At 42.1% G+C, this 19,439-nt stretch overlaps 1 protein-coding gene across 5 annotated transcripts in view; it reads right to left on the bottom strand.

Moving 5' to 3' along the window:
* Positions 1 to 14,629: 14,629 nt before the first annotated feature.
* The window catches only part of FERMT1 (FERM domain containing kindlin 1), a 41,987-nt gene continuing 37,177 nt past the window's right edge, over positions 14,630 to 19,439 (bottom strand). For all 5 annotated transcript variants that reach the window (XM_070732676.1, XM_070732677.1, XM_070732679.1 and 2 more), the window contains one exon: positions 14,630 to 17,929. In XM_070732676.1, the coding sequence (XP_070588777.1) occupies positions 17,756 to 17,929 (174 nt within the window). In that variant the 3' untranslated portion in view covers positions 14,630 to 17,755. The remainder of the gene's footprint in view (positions 17,930 to 19,439) is intronic.

The following is a 19,439-nucleotide window of genomic DNA, read 5'->3' as shown; positions in this document are numbered from 1 at the left end:
AGAGATGTGTTGTTTTACATCTCCCCAGATGCCAGATGGGGCCGGCCCACACCCTCTGTAACCTTGCCCCCCTCCAACCGTCTCATTCTTTCAGTGGAGATGGGCAGCTCTGTTCACCAGTTAGTTGCTTCCTGTCTGTCTGGTTAGCTGGCTGGCTAGAATAAGAGCAGCAACCCATTGCCTTCTGCAGCCGGAAGAGAAAAGAGATGGGCAGCAGAGAGAAGATGAAAGCTTGGTGAGGAACGTCTGCTGATAAACTTTCCTCCCCAAAGAAGAAGAATACTTTGTCCTACCAGTCAATGATTCAACCACAATGTCATACCAGTCAATGATTATTTCAGCTTCAACCGCAACAATATATGAGCAATCGATTCAAGTTTATTGTAAAACGCTCCTAACTCGACTGCAGAAAGTACAACTTCAGGATTAGAGTGATCAGTGCCTGGAATGCACCACCTGACTCTGTGGTTTCTTCCCCAAACCCCAAAAACTTTAACCTTAGACTGTCTACAGTCAATCTCTCCCCATTCCTAAGAGGTCTGTAAGGGGCGTGCATAAGCGCACCATTGTGCCTACCATCCCTGTCCTACTGTCCTATTGCCTAATTTACCTGTACCTACTTTGCTAATGTTTATGTTTATACCAATGCTTGCTATCTTGTACATGTTTGACAAACAAATAAATAAAATAAAATTTCCCTCCAGCTATTGTTCATAAAGGAACAAATTTGCATTATGGCTGAGAGTTGTTTAAACTCTGCTAATAGCTGTATAGTCAACAAGCTGACAACTTTTATTTTATTTATTTCTATATGTTTCTCCTGCCTTTATTCCTTTTCTTCCTTTTTTATTCTTTATTGGCCAAAACTGATAGGACACACAAGGAATTTGTCTCCAGTGCATACACTCACAATGTACATACAATAACAAAGTGATAGGTTCTATATCACAGATCATAACTACAATCATTAATCATAAGATACAGTGGTACCTCTACTTAAGAATGCCTCTACTTAAGAACTTTTCTAGATAAGAACAGGGTGCTCCAGATTTTTTTGCCTCTTCTTAAGAACCATTTTCTACTTAAGTATCTGAGCCCAGAAAAATTTCCCAGGAAATTTGAGAGTGGCACAAAGGCCTGGCCAGTTTCCTGCCATTCCCCCTGGGTTTTTCTCTCTCTGGTGCAGTGTACCTTCTTCCTTTGGCAGCGACTGTCCTCCTCCTCCTCTTCCTCCTCCTCCTCCTCCCACCCAAATTCTGAGCTTTTATTTCTCTCCTAATGGGTTTGCATGCATTATTTTCTTTTACATTGATTCCTATGGGAAAAATTACTTCTACTTACAAACTTTTCTATTTAAGAACCTGGTCATGGAACGAATTAAGTTCTTAAGTAGAGGTACCACTGTACATTATTTTTAAGGGAGCAAAGTATTTACTATTCCTTCCTCCTCTCCCTACTTTCACAACAACAACAACAACAACAACAACGTTAGGGTGGATTGTGCTGAGAGAGAGTTACTGGCTCAAAGACCAGCTTTCATGCTTAAGTCAGGACTAGAACTCATAATCTCCTGGTTTCTAATTTGGTGCCTTAATCACTAGACCAAACTGGTAAGAAGTTTTAATATGGGATCAATGTAGGAATGCAGTTTGCAAATGCAAGCAGCAAGCTCTATAGTATATGTGAGTAAATTGCAATGAGCCCATCATTTTATAATGAAAGGAAGAAAAAAAAGGAAGATGAAGGTATCAGAGGGTGGTTAAAAAATACTAAGCCAGTGATCGGGAACCTTTCTTGGTTCGTGTGCCGAAAGGGTGTGCTTGCATGTTGTAGCAGGCATGCAAGTGCCCACACCCATTCCCTCCCACTCACGCAGGAGCACCCTCCATGCTGCCTCTGAATATGCACACAATTCCCCCCTGCATTTGTGCAGACTTCACTGAAGCCTGCGATGGTGAAAAAATGGCCACACAGGAAACCCAAACAGGAAATGGCCAAACAGGAAGTTTGGAAAAACAGGCTTCCAGTTTGCCTATTGTGCTGTTTTTCACACTCTGGAACCTTCAGGGAAGCTTCCTGAAGCCCCAGAGTGCGAAAAACAGCACAACAGGCAAACCGGAAGTTAATTTTCCCAAGTTCCAGTTTGCCTGTTGGCCAGATTTTTGCACTCGAGGGCTTCAGGGAAGCTTCACGTGCCACGGGTTCGCCATCATGTTACTAGGCCCTTGCCAAGTTTCCCCCCCCTTCAAAGTTTTTCCTTTCCGTACATAAGTGCGCCAGCATTCTTTCCGTCCCCTGTCCTAATGCTTCTTTTTTCTTTTTTTTACTAGTATCATGTATTTAAATATTATTATATCTTTGTACACCACCAATATGTACTTGACAAAACAAACAAATAAAATAAATAAAAATAAAATAAATTTAGCCTGCAGGCACTCCTGGGAACAATTTAAAAGGAATAATTTTGAATAGAATTGTTTGTGGCATGCTGTTACTTGGCTCAATTACACTTAAGTTACCTCACTTCCATTTAAAGCAAGTGAAACATAGGTAAAAAAGAAATTGGGCTACAGGTAAAAAAAATTGGGCTCGCTGCTAAGAGTCCAAAAGGAGTTGGTCAGCCTATAAATCTAATAAATTAAATTAAGTTAAATTAAATTAAATTACTGCTACAATTCTTTGAATAATGTTTAATTTCTTCATGCCAATATCATTCAGGATGGGCATTATTAGTTCCCTCCCTTTTTAAAGCTGTTTTCTATAAAGGGAAGTAATTTTGGGGGTTGGCTAATTGTTGTGCTGTGTTTTGTGTATAGAGATTTATAATAGAAGGGAGAAAGCTAAAGGGGGGGGGGGCTAGCTGTTAATGGGGAAAACCAGCAGGCAGCTATGTTCAAAGGGAAACCTGCAGTAGAGGGGCAGGATTTATGAGCTCACAGAATAGCTTTTAGCAGCAGAGGAATGTTGACTTTGAGAACAGAGGCTAACATCTCCTTATCTTTGCCCATGTCAGTCAGTATCAAGAAAGCTTTGAGACATACCAGCTTGTCCACACGTGTAAGGGAGATAGCTTAATGGAGCAGTCTGGAGACATTTGACTCTGTCCCCTTGTTGTAAACAGACCTTCTTGTACTTTTGGAACAAACCTTTTAAAGTTACAACAATCAGGTGATGTTACCCAACACTGTTCAAATATTTTACCAGCTCTGAAAGCTTCTGACTCTGGTGAATTCTTTCCCCCAGCCATTGTTCAAGGAAGGCAAAGTCCAAAATTGCACCCTGAAGTAAGTAATTCTGAGAAACTTCAAGTTATAAGCATATGTGGACAAGACACCAGTTCACTTGGTCCTACATGAACATTTTTAACCATGGTCCAAGATTTATCTGAAATTTAAAGGTGCAGCTACCCATTGAACTTTATAGGGTCTAGAAGAGACATGGAAAATAAAGATGTTATGATTGGTACTTTAGTTTTCAGCATGTAAATATTGCATTAATTTGTTTTTAATAAACAAAACTGAGATGGGGCAGGAAGTTTGGTAGCCAACAAAGGAATTGATAATTGACAGCCCTTGGTGCTATATTGTGGGAATGTAAACCTTTGCCTCATGCAAAATGGCATATAAGTTTCAAGTTTTATTGGATTTATATGCCGCCCCTCTCCGAAAACTCGGGGCGGCTAACAGCAATCATAGACAATATACAATAATAATCCAATACTAAAAGCAAATTAAAACCCCTTAATATACAAAACCAAACACACATACAAACATACCATGCATACCATTGTAACGGCCTAGGGGGAGAAGAAATCTTAATTCCCCCATGCCTGGTGGCAGAGGTGGGTTTTAGGTAGCTTACGAAAGGCAAGGAGGGTGTTAATATCCAGACTAGTAAGAATCAGTCATAGTGTCTTACGATAGCTATACTAATTTCCAATTATAAAAATATTTCTCCTTCCACAAGTTTCAATAAATACAAAGGCAAACAACATATAAATAAATTCAATTACATTTCCAACTGGAAAAACTATTACCATTTTATACCAAGCGAAATCCAAAAATGCTAAAGAAATTCTAGCAGTCTGGCATTCAGACAAATCCACCATTAACAAGCACATAGAGATAAACAAGATTCACACATCATTTAGATAAAAAACAAAAACAAAAAAGGAAACAAAAAAGACCAGAATGAATTCTTTTCCACAGCCAATACCCAGACAACACAAGGTAAACAATCTAGAGAAAACAACAGCCCCACCAATATTGCAGGGCAAGCTATTGCATATAAACATGGAGCAAAAACCCACATTCCCTAGCACTGAAGACTCTATATAGTTGGATAATGAAATGTTGGTAAGCATACAAATGTTGGGTGGCATACAAATCTAATAAATAATAATAATAATAAGCAACCAAGTTCAGAGTGCATCAAGGACTCCATAGTTAAATACTCAACTACGTACATTCTCCCCTATTGTTTGATAAAATACAGTATATCAAACCAAAACATATATCCACCTCATCACTCATTTTTCTATTTTAATGCTCCAAAAGTAGGAATCTTTTTTTTTTTGGTGCTGGTACATTTTGAAATGTTAGAAAATATGGAGATGCACAGCAGCCACCGAGGTCACAGTGTTATAAGCAATGTTGTGAAACAAACCACGTCTCTTTCCTATGTCCTAGGGCAGTGTTGGAGAATCTTTTTTACCTCAGGTGCCGAAAGAGCATGTGTGCGTGCTATTGCGCATGTGCGAGTGCCCACACCCATAATCCAATGCCTGGGGAGGGCAAAAACAGCTCCTCCCCGCGAGGCCCTCTGGAGGCCGGAAATGGACTGTTTCCCAACTTCTGGTGGGCCCAGTAGGCTCGTGTTTTACCTTCCCCAGGCTCCAAAGGCTTCCCTGGAGCCAGGGGAGGGTAAAATGCCCTCCCCATCTCCCTGGAGGCTCTTTGGAAGCCAGAAACGCCCTCCCAGAGCCTCTATGTGAGCCAAAAATCAGCTGGACAGCACACACATGCAAATTGGAGCTGAGCTAGGGCAACAGCTCATGTGCCAGCAGATATGGCTCCATGTACCATTTGTGGCACCCGTGCCATAGGTTTGCCATCACTGTCCTAGGGTGACATCACATATGCACCTTAAAGGGGAGAGCTTGCAATGCAATGCTGCAACATTGCTTCAATCATGCTAAAGAAAGGAATGTGAGCTTGTAACACACTCATAAAACGGCTATTGTGTGTGGTTTGCATACACGTGCAGTAACAGCCATGAAAACACAATCAGTATCTGCTTCATTTCTAATTTTATTAATCTTGTCATCATTCCTATCACCTCCCATTTATGACTGTATGACCATAACCTGTTGCTTGTATCCTTACAATTTATATTGATTGTTTCCTAGTATGATTTGCTTGCTTATTTGTACCCTATGACTATCATTAAGTGTTGTATCCAGGGGTGGGCTGGACGGGAGGGGGTGGGAATGCAGTGGGGTAGTGAAAATGGAGCTCCACCCCAGAGCATCCAATTTGCACTCAAAGATGTTGAAATAAAATGCAGGGCGTCCTCTTTGGGCAGCCTCTGTGTTCTTCATGAAAGCGTTTTTAAACCCCAAAGCTGGCGATTTTGCTACAAACAAAAGTGTCTAGGAAAAGTATAAGGAGATAAGATTTGAAATTAATTCTATGTGATCTGGGTTTCTGCCTCCCCCTCCTTTCTAAATGGCTTTAGAACAGACGTCTTCATAGCTGATTGGAGAATTCTGGGAGTTGAAATTCACGTCTTAAAGTTGCCAAGTTTGGGGACCCTGACCAGTGTTCCCTCTAATTTTTTTTGGGGGGTGAGCGGAAAAGTATAGTGTCTGAGCGGCAGTCCCTTCGGGACTGGGCGGCACAGAAATAATAAACAAACAAACAAACAAACAAATAAACAAACAAACAAACAAACAAACAAACAAACAAACAAACAAAAAACCCACCCTGTTTTGCCTCAGAGAATTTCAAAATAAAATACTGTACTGTGTGTCTATAACAGTGAGCTCATAATAGGGCAACTCTATCAATATCAAAATGCCACTTAAATAGTTGACCTAGTTTCAAACTAGATTTTGATTTTCTTTCTCTCTTCCTTACTCCCATTCTTTTTCTTTCTCTTTTCCTTCCTCTCTTTTTTCTATCTGTTTCTCTCTCTTCCTCTCTTCCTCTCTCTCTCCTTCCCTCTCACTCTTTCCCTCTCGGCTTCTGGGCAGGTTTGGAAAACTCTGAGTTGATGATGATTTTTAAGTGAGCGATTGCGCACTGCTCAGCTTAGAGGGAACTATGACCCTGACTCTAGAAAATAAAATGAATAATGCCAGAAACCTTGATTTTGTTTGGTAGTTTGCAGGAAGGAGGGTTATGACTGTTGTGTGTATTGGAGCATTTTGGGATGTTCGCTTAGGCTGTGAAAGTAGCAAGGAACACTTTAGATTGTTGCCATTGAGTAAGTGATTATTTTGTGAATGGCCGTTTTAATCATGAAGGCACCTTTATGACAATGCTCAAAATGTGCATTGTTGAGATGTTTCTGTCATTTCACAGTTTGCTCACTTCTATGATGTGGGTGAATTCGATGCCCTGCTTGTTTAGAGTCCATTGATATGGATATTGCTTTGAATTTCTTGGAAAATCTTTGGTCAAGTCACATGATTGTCAAGCCACTCCCGCCCAGTCACATGACCACCAAGCCACACCCACAAAATAAGCCACGTCCCCAGTGTGGTAGTAAAAATTTTGGTAGCCCTTCACTGGTTGTACTTTGTGATTCTTGACAAATGTATATTTTCTTTTGTGTATACTGAGAGCATAGGCACCAAAGACAAATTCCTTGTATATCCAATCACACTTGGCAAATAAATAATTCTATTATCTTCTATTCTTCATCAGGCCAGCTGGCAGTGATGATGCTGGCCATAGTTCCCTAGCATTTCTCGTAAGATGTTCCCCGTTCTCCTATCCCTCTTTTATTTGTGTACTCCCCCCCACCCCTGATCAGCCTCAAAAGCACTGGCATGAAGCTATTTCCTAGTTTCACTTTCTGAAAATGACTCTGAACCCTTGATTTGGAAATAAAGCCAATACTGGAAACTGGCATTTTTCTTTGCAGGATGCCAACTTCTCTTGAAAAAATGTAAACAGTTTGATAGATCAGAAAATCTGGCAGGCACAATTTTAAAAAGTGAAGTGCACAGCCAGGTTTTGTAGCAAGGAAATGGACCGACTTATTTGTGTCCCTTCCTGTGCTTTGCAGAAGATTACTCAAACTGCAGAGGGTTATACTCCCTCACCTCAAATAATAACAGGTGAGACATGACCATTTTCTACATGTTGTTTATATGGAAAATTAAAATGCAAATTGGTTAATGAGGGAGTTTTAATAAAAGGTATCCAGATGGTAAAGGAATCAGGCATATGCCAGTTCTGTTTTTAATGGCTTCCTCAGGGCTGAGAAAAAAGCATGAATGGCTTCAGATTATGCCTTCCTCTTTTATTGCAGGGTTAGTTAATTCTTGTAGATCTGTGCCAAAATTAGCTTGGAACAAGAAAAATGAGAAGATACTTTCTTTGGGAGTGTCCATTTGGGAGTTGCTATATTTCCAACAGATTGGGCAACCAAGTAGAGCAAGACTAAACTGTAGGCTGAGCCATTAATGAAATAGTTTGCATATGACTGTATTTTGGTGCAATCAGTGGTTCTAAAAAGTGCTTCTGTATTGGAAGACACTCTGAATTATAAAGTAGCCAAGCCCAGTTTAGCACACGCATATAAATAGAGGGGAGGTTAAGCACGGCTTAATGTGTCTTGTTGTTGTGGTTAGCTCTGGCCCAGCTCCTGCCCCAAGGAATGTGCATGGGGATGTGGGGGAGACATCCACATGCCGCAGGCCTGTTTTGCTCCCGATGGAATCTGCCGATGAAGCCTCCTCTGACCAAGGCAACATGAGTGACAGGGAAGAGGGGAGTTTTGCAGACAACCCAGGAGGAGATCAATCATCTGTATCATCTTTAGATTCTGAACAAGATTTAATGACACATCCACGCATGCGTAGAGTGATGCATAGGAGACAACAACTGAAGGATTATTACAAGAGAAAATGAGGCCACCTGTGGTTGGGTGGGGCTCCAATAATTAGGGCTGCTGTTATAAATAGCAGTGTGTGGGTTTGGCCATTGTGAAAGAGTATCTGATCACAGTTTGTCAGGAATCCTGGGTTGCTGGTTTCTGGATTTTGCTTGTTGATTTTTCACGCCTTTGAAAACAAAGCAGAGCAACATGTGTGTGTGTGTGTGTGTGTATGTATGTGTGTGTCTCACTTCCTTGGAAGAAGAAGGGGTGTGAAGTTTCTCCACAGCTGCTAGCTAAGTACTGTACTTAATGACTGCTTAAGGTTAATTGTACAGACTACCCGGTTGTTTTGGGACGAGTGCTCTTTGCAAGACAAAAAGAGTGCTTGGTTTATTTTGACTTTTGAGATAAAGATAATAGTTTTGAATTTTGAAACGTGTGTCTGAAATTTGTACCCTTGAATTTTTGGGAGGCTCCTACCAGAGAGCCCGGCAGAACACATGAACACTGTCTTTGTTTGAAGTTAATAGTTAAATTGGGAGGGAGTCAAAATCGCCAAAATCTCATGCACACACCTGTCTTCATGAGATTTTGCTTCATGCACATACACAGAAGCAAGACCTCACTTAGATGTATGCGCACGCCAGAGACACAAAGCTGTGCACTCAGCACATCAGTAGTGGCAGGAGTGGTAACCCCCACATGGTTAAGATGCCTGTCTCATGGCTCACCACACTCCTTGCACCCTGAAAATAAGACACCCCCCGATAAGGCCAAGGCCATATGTTGGGGGTCAAAAAATAAGACAGGGTCTTATTTTGGGGAAAATACAATAGTCAACAAGTTGTTGTTGATCTATTGGAAAATGTATAGTTTCTAATATTACAGATGCTGGAGCCCTTGAAAGGAATGGGCCCTCTATTCCAAGTCATCTAGGGCTGTATAAAATTGGCAAGAATCGTTTTTCAATACATTTATTCATTTATATTTATCAATTCTCTTATATTTTGGGAAAGGTACGACATTCTTTTATGATGAAGCAAATCATCCCATGTGTTGATTTTTACAGAAAGCCTTGGTTAATCGCAGTTTTCATTTTGGAAAATTAAGAAAAAATTGTATTAAAATTGTTGCTTTAGTCACTGCTTGTGAATTCATGGCTTGATAATGTTCTGTCGAGCTCTCTGGTAGAATCCTCCTGAAAATTCACAGATACAAATTTCAGACCCACACACGTTTGAAAATTCAAAACAATGTTCTTTATACCGAAAATTCAAATAAACTAAGCACTCTTTTTGTATAGCAAAGAGCACTCGTCTCCAAACAAACTGGTAATTTGTACAAATCCCTTATCAGTTCTGAGGCAATTCACAGCCCTTCTTCTTTCACAAAGTGAAACACACTTTGCTCTGGTTTAGTTTCAAAGTGGGGAAAAATCAGCACACAAAGGTTGAAGTCAGCAAGGCAGGCACGAAACACAACGATCAGATAATCCTTCACAATGGCCAAACCCACACGCTGCTCTTTATAGCAGCCTCACTAATTACCACAGCCCCACCCAACCACAGGTGGCCTCATTTTCTTTGATAATAATCTCTCAGTTGTTGCTGCCTATGCATCGCTCTCCGCATGCGTGGCTGTATCATTAACTCTTGTTCTGAATCCAAGGAGGAGCTAGATAATTGATCTCCTTCTGAGCTGTCTGCCCCACTCTCCTCCTCCCTGTCACTCATGTTTTCTTGGTCAGAGGAGCCTTCATCAGCAGATTCCACCGGGAGCAAAACAGACTTGCAGCATATGGATGTCTCCCCCACATCTACAGTCCTTGGGGCAGGAGCTGGGCCAGAGCTAACCACAACAGATAATGTACAAGAAAAATATTTATTTCTTTATCAAGGGCTGAATCATTTCACCAAAAACTTATTTGGTTTAGAGACTACAGCAGTTTTTTGAGTAGTACCGTGTTTCCCCGATAGTAAGGCAGTGACTTACTTTCTTTTTACCCCCAAAAGCCCCACTGTGTCTTACTTTGGGGGTATGTCTTATATTGTCCCGGGCACCGGGGTCAGCTCATCTTTGGGCAGCCTGGTGCCAGCTTTCTCTTTCCGCGGTGGCGGCGGCAGGCTCCGGAGGGAGCTCGGGTGGTGGCGAGAAGACGGGATTCCGGGTGCTGAGCGCCACCTGCCTGCCATTCACGCCAAGGACAGGCAGCCCCAGTTCCAGCGCCTTGGCCTGCTCGCCCAGCGGGGAGAGCAAAGGCGGCGGCGGGAGTAGCGGAGGCGAGGCGGAGAAGAAAGAAGCGGCGGATAGCTGGCGAGGCGCCGGCTAGAGGGCTGGACCCCGCCGCTTTGCTGGGGTCGAGCGCCACGCCCGGCGGCAGGAACTGCGGGGGGTAGCCGGCGTATGCTCTGGCTAACGAGCCCTTGCCGCAGCTATCCGCTTCTTCTTTCTTCTCCGCCTCGCCTCCACTACTCCCGCCGCCGCCTTTGCCTCTTGCCTGGCGGGGAGAAGTACAGAAGGGCCGGGTGTGCCACGTAGACGGCAAAGAGCCCCACTGCCAGCCCCGTCAGCGAGCTGCGCCTCGGCAGCATCGCTCCCCAAGACTAGCACCGCGGCCGCCACCGGCATCGACCACCCCGCCACGGAGAGCAGCGTACGACACCGAGCGCTCCGAATCCCGGGGCCGTTGCCCGAGACGAGCGCGATCACCTCCCCGGCCGCTTCGCTTCTTCGGATCTCCCTTCTTTCGACAACGGAAACGGAGGCGGGCCGCGCGGAGAGTGCTGGGAAATGTAGTCTCTTAGAGAACAACGGCATATCATGGCGAACGCGTGCAGGAGTAAGCTGGCTGCAACGTGAGCGCTAGAAGTACATCAGCAGGAATGCTAACCTTAACAAGCTACCGTGTTTCCCCGAAAGTAAGACATATGTCTTACTTTCGGGGTATGGCTTAAATTAGCTGACCCCCCTGAAACCCCCCATATGTCTTACAATCGGGGGGGGTCTTAGTATCGGGGAAACACGGTAGCAAATAATAGATATTTTCTTGCCATGTGCATTTCCATTAATACAATATTAATAAGTGTGAATTACTTGTCCCTTTTGATTGGCCCGCTTCCCCTACCGCCCCAAGAGATTTAAAAATAAAAGTAAAGGTACTTCCTTCAAGCCAAGTGGTTTAATGCCTGTTTTGTGGAAAGAAAAAAGGAACAATTAATCAACTTTGCAATTCTGTGCCCAATGAAACTGAAGTGAATCCTCCCTTCATTTGTAGGGCCAAATTTCCAAGTAGATCTATCAATCCACAAAAGGATTTTTTTAAATAAAAAAATGCAATTGTCACAAAATGCTTTTTCTCGTATTCTATGAATGTTGAATGGTTTTCCGTCTTTGTTTAAAATGGAATGGATCTAATGCCCCCATGAGCCAAGATCGCCCATTAAGCAGCATAAGGAACACACCTCCAATGGCAGCTGTTAGGAGCTGTGCTCTTTCCATCTCAGACAGCAAAAGAAAGTCTTAAACAGTACAAGAGCTGCAAGGAAGTGTCGGAAATATATTGCCCTTCTCTCTTCTATTTATGAAACCCCCTCTCAAACATACAAGTCTCAGTCCTCCATCTTTCCCTGGGGTAGCAAATCATTGTGGTCTGGAATGTAGCAGCTGGAAGCTGAATTCTTTATTGACACAGGAAGATAAACAGAACAGCCCGTCCCAAGCGGAGATGGTACCCTGCTTCAGATAATTCCTCCCCCCGTCCTCCCCCCTCCTCCCCATCAGCAAACACCGAGGGTCTTTCTCACTCTCAAGACTTATTATACAAGGTGAAATGTGGAGAGGCATTCCCAGGGATTAGTGAAGTTTCAAATAGCTGAACAATGAGTTGTGAAATTCCAAATAGCTGAAAACATCCAATATTTTTTGTGTGAATAAGTTCAAGTTTCACATAGGCAAAGGATCCAAGTACTCCATGGGATGGTTTGAAGCCCTTCTTAACCAGGCTCGAAATGAAAGGAACACCCCCAACATGTAAAATCTCTCAGAATTCACCTTCAGAAAAAGAGGGAAATTCTTTCCTGCCATCACAGGTATTCTTCTACATCAGGACCACAGTTTCATGGTGCCCTCATTTGCCCTCCTATTCTCTTATGGCTCCTCCTCCTCCTCCCTGTCTGTTTAGCTTAGAGACAGGAGATTCGTTTCAATTTAAATGGAGGGCACAAATGGAGAACTGTTTAAAATAAACAGAAGCATATGGCTGTAGGAGCATATTACAGTTTGTTGCAAAATCAAAGCCAGAAGCACACACAGATAACTGACTCAACTGGATTCATTAACTTCTTTATAAGCATAGTAACAGATGAATTTACAACACCATTAGCAGAGTTCTTCAATTTTGCAACGAACTCTAATATGCAAGCAGCTTCTAGTTCAGAGTATGGAGAGTACAGAGTGGACACAGAATGGGACGAGCCACGCCCAGCCTTGAGCTTACATTTTCAGTTTTGATTCTCTGCACAGAAGTGGTTAGCTCCCATTGGCTGATTTAGTTGCTATACCTATTCATTGGCTGACCTTGTTACTACTGGCTTTCCCAGTCATGAATATTCTAACAGAGCACCCATTTATTTAGGAAATGCATACACTACCTTAATCCAAATGTATTCTATATACCCTATGGGTATAGAGAATAATGTATTCTAATACATATTATTATATGTAGAAAATAATATATATTAATAACAATAGCACAATACTATACATACTGTATAGACAGAATGTAAGTGAAAAAAACCTCTAAATGTATGTGGGTCCAGATAGAAAAGGTCCATTATTTGTATTTTATCTGGAATGATTATATTTTTATCCTGCTTCTGATACAGTGGTGCCTAAGAATGCCTCTACTTACAAACATTTCTAGATAAGAACCGGATGTTCAAGATTTTTTTGCCTCTTCTCAAGAACCATTTTCCACTTATAAACCCGAGCCTCTGAAACTGTAACTGGAAAAGGCAGAGAGAAGCCTCCGTGGGGCCTCTCTGGGAATCTCCTGGGAGGAAACAGCGCCTCCACCCTCCCTGTGGTTTCCCCAATTGCACACATTATTTGCTTTTACATTGATTCCTATGGGAAAAAATGCTTCTTTATACAAACTTTTCTACTTAAGAACCTGGTCATGGAATGAATTAAGTTTGTAAGTAGAGATACCACTGTATATGGAATAGAAGCCTGATGATAATGGGTCTAAAACAAGAAACCAAGAGAATTAAAAAAAGGTGCTGTTAAGAAAGATCCAAATTTATACACTTCTGTGTGACTTCTGGTTTGTAGAGGCATTCCTAGACTTTTGTTTGTATAAATCCAAATGGTGTAACTTTTGTGACAGTTTCATTTGTTTTCTGGGAATGTAGCTGTATATAAAGAGTACCACTTTGGATTTCAATTATCTTATTATCCCAAATAACTCTCTGGAGATAAAAGGACAAAAGTACAGTGATACCTCATCTTACGAACTCCTCTTCATACGAACTTTTGGTCATAAGAACCCGGTGCTTAAGATTTTTTTTGCCTCTTCTTCCGAACTTTTTTTGCCGGCGCTGCTTTGAATCCCAGCAAGGAGAGCCTCAAGGGAATCCCCGCACTTCGGCTGACAACGGAAGTCTGGAGGTGGGGATTCCCAGCGGCGCAAGGCAAAAGGGGTGACTTTTGGGATGGGGCTGCACACATTATTTGCTTTTACATTGATTCCTTTGGGGAAAATTGCTTCGTCTTACGAACTTTTCATCTTATGAACCTGGTCATGGAGCGAATTCAGTTTGTAAGATGAGGTATCACTGTATATGCTTACTAAGTGCAATCCTGAAGCTGACAATCTCAAAAAACTGCTGGGAATGTTAACAGAATTGGAAAAGATTCCAGATCCTACTACTACTACTACTAATAACAACAGCAGCAACAACAATAACAGAGTTGGAACAGACATTGTAGGTCTTCTAGTCCAACTTCCTGCTTTGCCAGGAAACCCTACACTTCAGACAAATGGTTATCCAACATCTTCTTAAAAACTTCCAGTGTTGGAGTATTCACAACTTTTGGATGCAAGCTATTCCACTGGTTAATTGTTCTAGCTATCAGGAAATTTTTCCTTAGTTCTAAGTTATTTCTCTCCTTGTTTAGTTTCCACCCATTGCTTCTTGTTCTGCCCTCATGTGCTTTGGAGAATAGGTGGACTCCCTCTTCTTTGTGGCAACCCCTGAGATGCTGGAAGACTGCTATCATGTCTTCCCTGGTCCTTTTTTTCATTAAACTAGCCATGCCCAGTTCTTCCAACCGTTCTTCACGTTTTAGCCTCCAATCCCCTAATCATCTTTGTTGCTCTTCTCTATACTCTTTCTAGAGTCTCAGTATCCTTTTGCATCGTTATAAATCCTCAGTACCAAATCCTGTCCCTCAGTTTACAGTTTCATCAACTTTATCATTAGTAATTGATATAAAATGCCCAAATTATTTATTGAAACAGTTTAAAAACATTTTAGAATTTATTTTAAATGATTACAGCTAAAACAGCAAAAACTTACTAAGGCTAATTTTAATCATTATTCTACAATACTTGCAAAATTCAGAAACTGCTGAAGCATTTTATAGTAAAACAAATAAGTGATAATTAAAAAAGTAGAAAGATATCATATACAGTAGGAACAAAATGAAAGCCCTTTTGATTAAGATGAACTGGATTCTCTTTGGAGCAGATTATGCATTTAGAATTTTGAAAACATTTAGAATTTTGAAAATGGCTGCTGTACTATACAAAGCCAATCATAAGAATTCCAATTTACAGGAAGGCAAACTTATGATGCTGAAAATAAGCAAATTGATTTTTCATTCTACACATTTACACTCAGTCACCCTTATTTTTGCAACATAAAACCCATTCATCGGTGTTATGCATGCCTCTCCCATTTTTGTGCCATCAGGCACGAATATAAGAAAATTTAAATCTGTATAAATTGACCCATGAAAAACGTATCAAAACATTTTTTAGTGAGGGCAAGCCGCTGCAGTTTTCTTGGCAAGATTTCAGAAGTGGTTTGCCATTGCCTACTTCCTAGGGCTCAGAGACAGGGACTGGCCCAAGTTCCAGGGATGGGCTGCTGGGGGTTTGCAGGGGTTTGGGGTAACCTCTAAGATTCTGTGCAAGTACGTGACCTCCCAAATCCCACTCCTGGTGGACCCAGCACACCCCATCCTTCCCAGGAGTTCAAACATGGCCCATTTTGGATGTAGGTCAGGGTGCCCCCACTACCCGCTATGGTGCAGGCCAACTACGTCATGCCTACCAGGACCATACATCCACGCAGTAACTGGGCAGAGAACCCCTTGCGCGCCCTGCATTTACCTGCATCCAAAACGGGCCACGTGGGGACTCCTGGGAAGGATGGAGTGGACAGGGTCAACCAGGACTGGGTGGGGTCAACCAGGAGTGGGATTTGGGGGTTCTCCAAACTGCACACTTCTGCCAAAGTCATCCATGGTTAGGCAGCACTAGAACTGTCCTTCTTTCTAGCCTGGTGCCTTAACCACGAAACCAAAATGATTATTAAACATTACTATGCTAATATATAGTATATTCATCTTTCATTTCTGCTGTCTTGTCATCTTTTCCCATGAAAGGTCAGTTATAATGCATAGTGGTACATCTATAAAACATTGCATCTTGGTACCTATAACATTATATTAAATGATAACTAAGTAGGGGCAAATGTTACTAGGAAAATCAATGAAATCGAATGCATAATTATTTAGATACTAATTTAAGAAAAGGTCACAGGCATAGGAAAAGTGTCTTCATTCAAGGATAAACAGGCATGAGGAATCTGGCGCAGTGATTAGAGTGCAGTATTGCAGGCTACTTCTGCTGACTGACAGTTGCCTACAATTTGACAGTTCAAATCTCACCAGGCTCAAGGTTGACTTAGCCTTCCATCCTTCTGAGGTGGGTAAAATGAGGATCCAGATTGTTGGGGGTAATATGCTGACTCTGTAAATCACTTAGGGGTGTAAAGCACTGTGAAGCGATATATAAGTGCTATTGCTATTGTTACACCTCTTAAGCTCTAGCCACATATGCACTGAAATCCAGCCACTAGAGGGCGGTGTTATGTATTTAAGATTTAAAGAACTAGAGAATGCCTTCCTCCCTTTTTTGCACATATGGATAATTCTTGCTTCTCTTCCTCTCCACTGTTAACTACCAGTGAAAAACCAGCCAGTAAGAACAAAGAGGAAAACATTGTTCCATATTTGTGTCAAAATACAAATCAGTAATTGAATACAGTGTTCCCTCGATTTTCGCGGGGGATGCGTTCCAAGACCGCCCGCGAAAGTTCGAATTTCCACGAAGTAGAGATGCGGAAGTAAATACACTATTTTTGGCTATGAACAGTATCACAAGCCTTCCCTTAACACTTTAAACCCCTAAACTGCAATTTCCCATTCCCTTAGCAACCATTTAGATTATTACTCACCATGTTTATTTATTAAAGTTTATTAAAAAAATATTACGGTAATTAAAGGCGGACGAAAGTTTGGCAATGACGTATGATGTCATCGGGCGAGAAAAACCATGGTATAGGGAAAAAAACAGCAAAGTATTTTTTTAATTAATATTTTTGAAAAACCGTGGTATAGCCGTTTCGAGAAGTTCGAACCCGCGAAAATTGAGGGACCACTGTATAGACAAAAACCCTTTGATAGCAGGAGCCTTTCCAGAAAGTTTGTCTAAGACAATCTATGAACACCAATGAAAGTCTGCAACATTCTGTGAAACAAATCGGCTCAAGAATTCACATATCTCTAAAAATAAGCTTCCAATGACGTTCTGTTTTTACAAGCTCTTTTGAAAACAAGACTTGCTTTGAGTTTGGGTTACTTTTTCTTCTCCGGTGCTCCAGACTAGTGCAAAGGATAAACATTACTCCAAAAAGAATATATCTGCCATAAATAAATTATTTGTGTTGCATGAAGACTGGTTGGACAGCAGACAGCTCTCTTAAAGAACAATGAATTCCACTGACGGGAAGGCTATAGAGGACAGTGATTCAGTGTTGACAGGATTGGTGTGTAAAAGAGAGCAGCAAGCGGCAACCGGACTTGCGTGCCAAAGCTTAACAGATTGGTATGCAAGAATGTTTTCATTTCTAAAAAATAAAATACCTTTTACTTTAATTCAGGAGATTCTTAAAATAAATATAAAATTGAAATCAGAAGCTTTTCTTTTGGGTTTCATGGACAAAAAAAAAGCTAGAATGTTTTCAGAAGAGATTTATATTATCCAATTAGTTGCCTTATTCATGGAATTTTGTGAAGGCTCCATCTGACAATCTTCCTTTTATAATTTGGCCTCTTTCCACCATACAGTCCCACCCCCAATGGGCACTGAAGACAATAGTAGAACATTGATTTTTGATCAGAACGTGAAAAGGCCTCCATCTTGATGCTAAAGGCTGATGCTTTGCTTTGCAGTATGCACACTTCCACTTTATCAAGTTTTATTAAAGGAATCAGGCAGGAGGTATCAAGAAGCCATCTGTGAGCACCGTCACCTCTGGCCCCTCTATGCAGTTCAGACAAATATTCTGGTTTCCTTTCATTCCCATCCACCAGTTAATTTATGGAACAAGTCTTCATCCAATGTCTCATTCTGGTCTTTCGAACGGGTTGACAGGAAAATATAGCCGCCAATGTATTCATGAACCACTTTGCAATTTGCACTCAGGCAGGCAAATGCGATCGATACATTCTGATCGAACTCAATGGCAACCTGAAAGGGAAAAAAAACCCAATTGAAATATCAAGAATATAAATGCTGCAGTTGCAATTTTCTTACTGCTCTGTGTTCATCAGTGTAAAAAGCCGAATTGCATGAGCTGCAATGGGGAGGAGTGAAAATAGGAAAGGGCAGGCAGCAGTGGGCAGGGGCTTCACATTTTGACTTCTCTTTTGCTTCTGTGCTTGGACATCCGACTAAAATCAAAAGGCAGCTTGGCTGCTCACCCACCGTGCCTCAGCATGGTTCAGCATCCCCTTAGGCATTCCAGTACTGATGTTCTTCTCCCTCCCAATGCAGTCTGCATTGGCTGCCTCCTCCGGGTCCCATCGACTAAACAATGTCGTCTGGCGGGACCCAGGGGAAGAGTCTTCTCTGTGGTGGCTCCGACCCTCTGGAACCAGCTCCCCCCAGAGATTAGAATTGCCCCCATCCTCCTTGCCTTTCGTAAACTTCTTAAAACTCACCTCTGCCGTCAGGCATGGGGGAATTGAAACATCTCCCCCTAGCCCATGTATTTTTTGTCTATGATTCGATTGTGTGTTGTTTTTTATATATTGGGGTTTCTTTTTTGGACTTTTTAATCTAAAACTGTAATTTAGATTTTAAAATATTAGATTTGTAACTATGTACTGTTCTTCACCATTGTTGTGAGCCGCCCCGAGTCTGCGGAGAGGGGCGGCATATAATCCAATAAATCTAATCTAATCTAACCCCCCCCCCCCCCAAGGCTTTGGCACTCACTTGGATCACCCCTCCCAGCCTTGCCTGGCCCATCACAAGTGCTCCTTGACATGAGTGATGTTGAATTGGTCATGCCCACCCAGTCACGTGACCACTCAGCCACGCCCACCTAGCCCTTTGAGGGTGACCATAATGCTGATCCAGTCCTTGTTGTGGTTGGCTCTGGACCAGCTCCTGCTCTGAAGACTGTGGGTGTTGGTTTGGGAGAATCCTCACGTTCTCAGAGACCGGTTTTACTGCCAACAGCTTCGGACAGTGAAGCTTCCGTGTCAAGGGCAGACTCTGGGAGTGGAGCAGGATCGGATGATGAGGTAGTTACAGGCAGCCCATTAGCTAATTACCCCATTAGTGAGTCATCATCATTAGACTCGGAGGAAGAGGGATTCATAGATGCTCGCAGGTTTATGACTAGAAGGGAACAACTGCGCAAAAATTATAGAAGATAAGGGGGAACACCTATGACTCGGGGAATTAGGCTAATGGGGCTGCTGATAAATTGCCAGCGTCGCTGAGAGCGTGCGTGGGAGATTATCCGTTTGGTGAGAGACGAGTGTTATTTGATTTTGGATTGCTTCAGGATTTACAAAGACTTTTTGAATATTTCACAGTTAAGTACAGTGTGGACTCTTGAAGGGGGGTGGCTGTGACGTCTTCACAGCTGCCTTTATCTGCTCTGTTTTTGTTTTTGCTTTTCACAGCATTCCAGGCTTGTGGTTTGTGGGAGAGCACTTTGGCTGATTAAAGTGCGTATGTACAATAC

This window comes from Erythrolamprus reginae, chromosome 1 (genome assembly GCF_031021105.1).
Source record: "Erythrolamprus reginae isolate rEryReg1 chromosome 1, rEryReg1.hap1, whole genome shotgun sequence".
In the NCBI taxonomy this organism is placed as follows: domain Eukaryota; kingdom Metazoa; phylum Chordata; class Lepidosauria; order Squamata; family Dipsadidae; genus Erythrolamprus; species Erythrolamprus reginae.
Note: the sequence above shows the minus strand (reverse complement) of the source record. Positions and strands in the feature narration are given on the sequence as shown.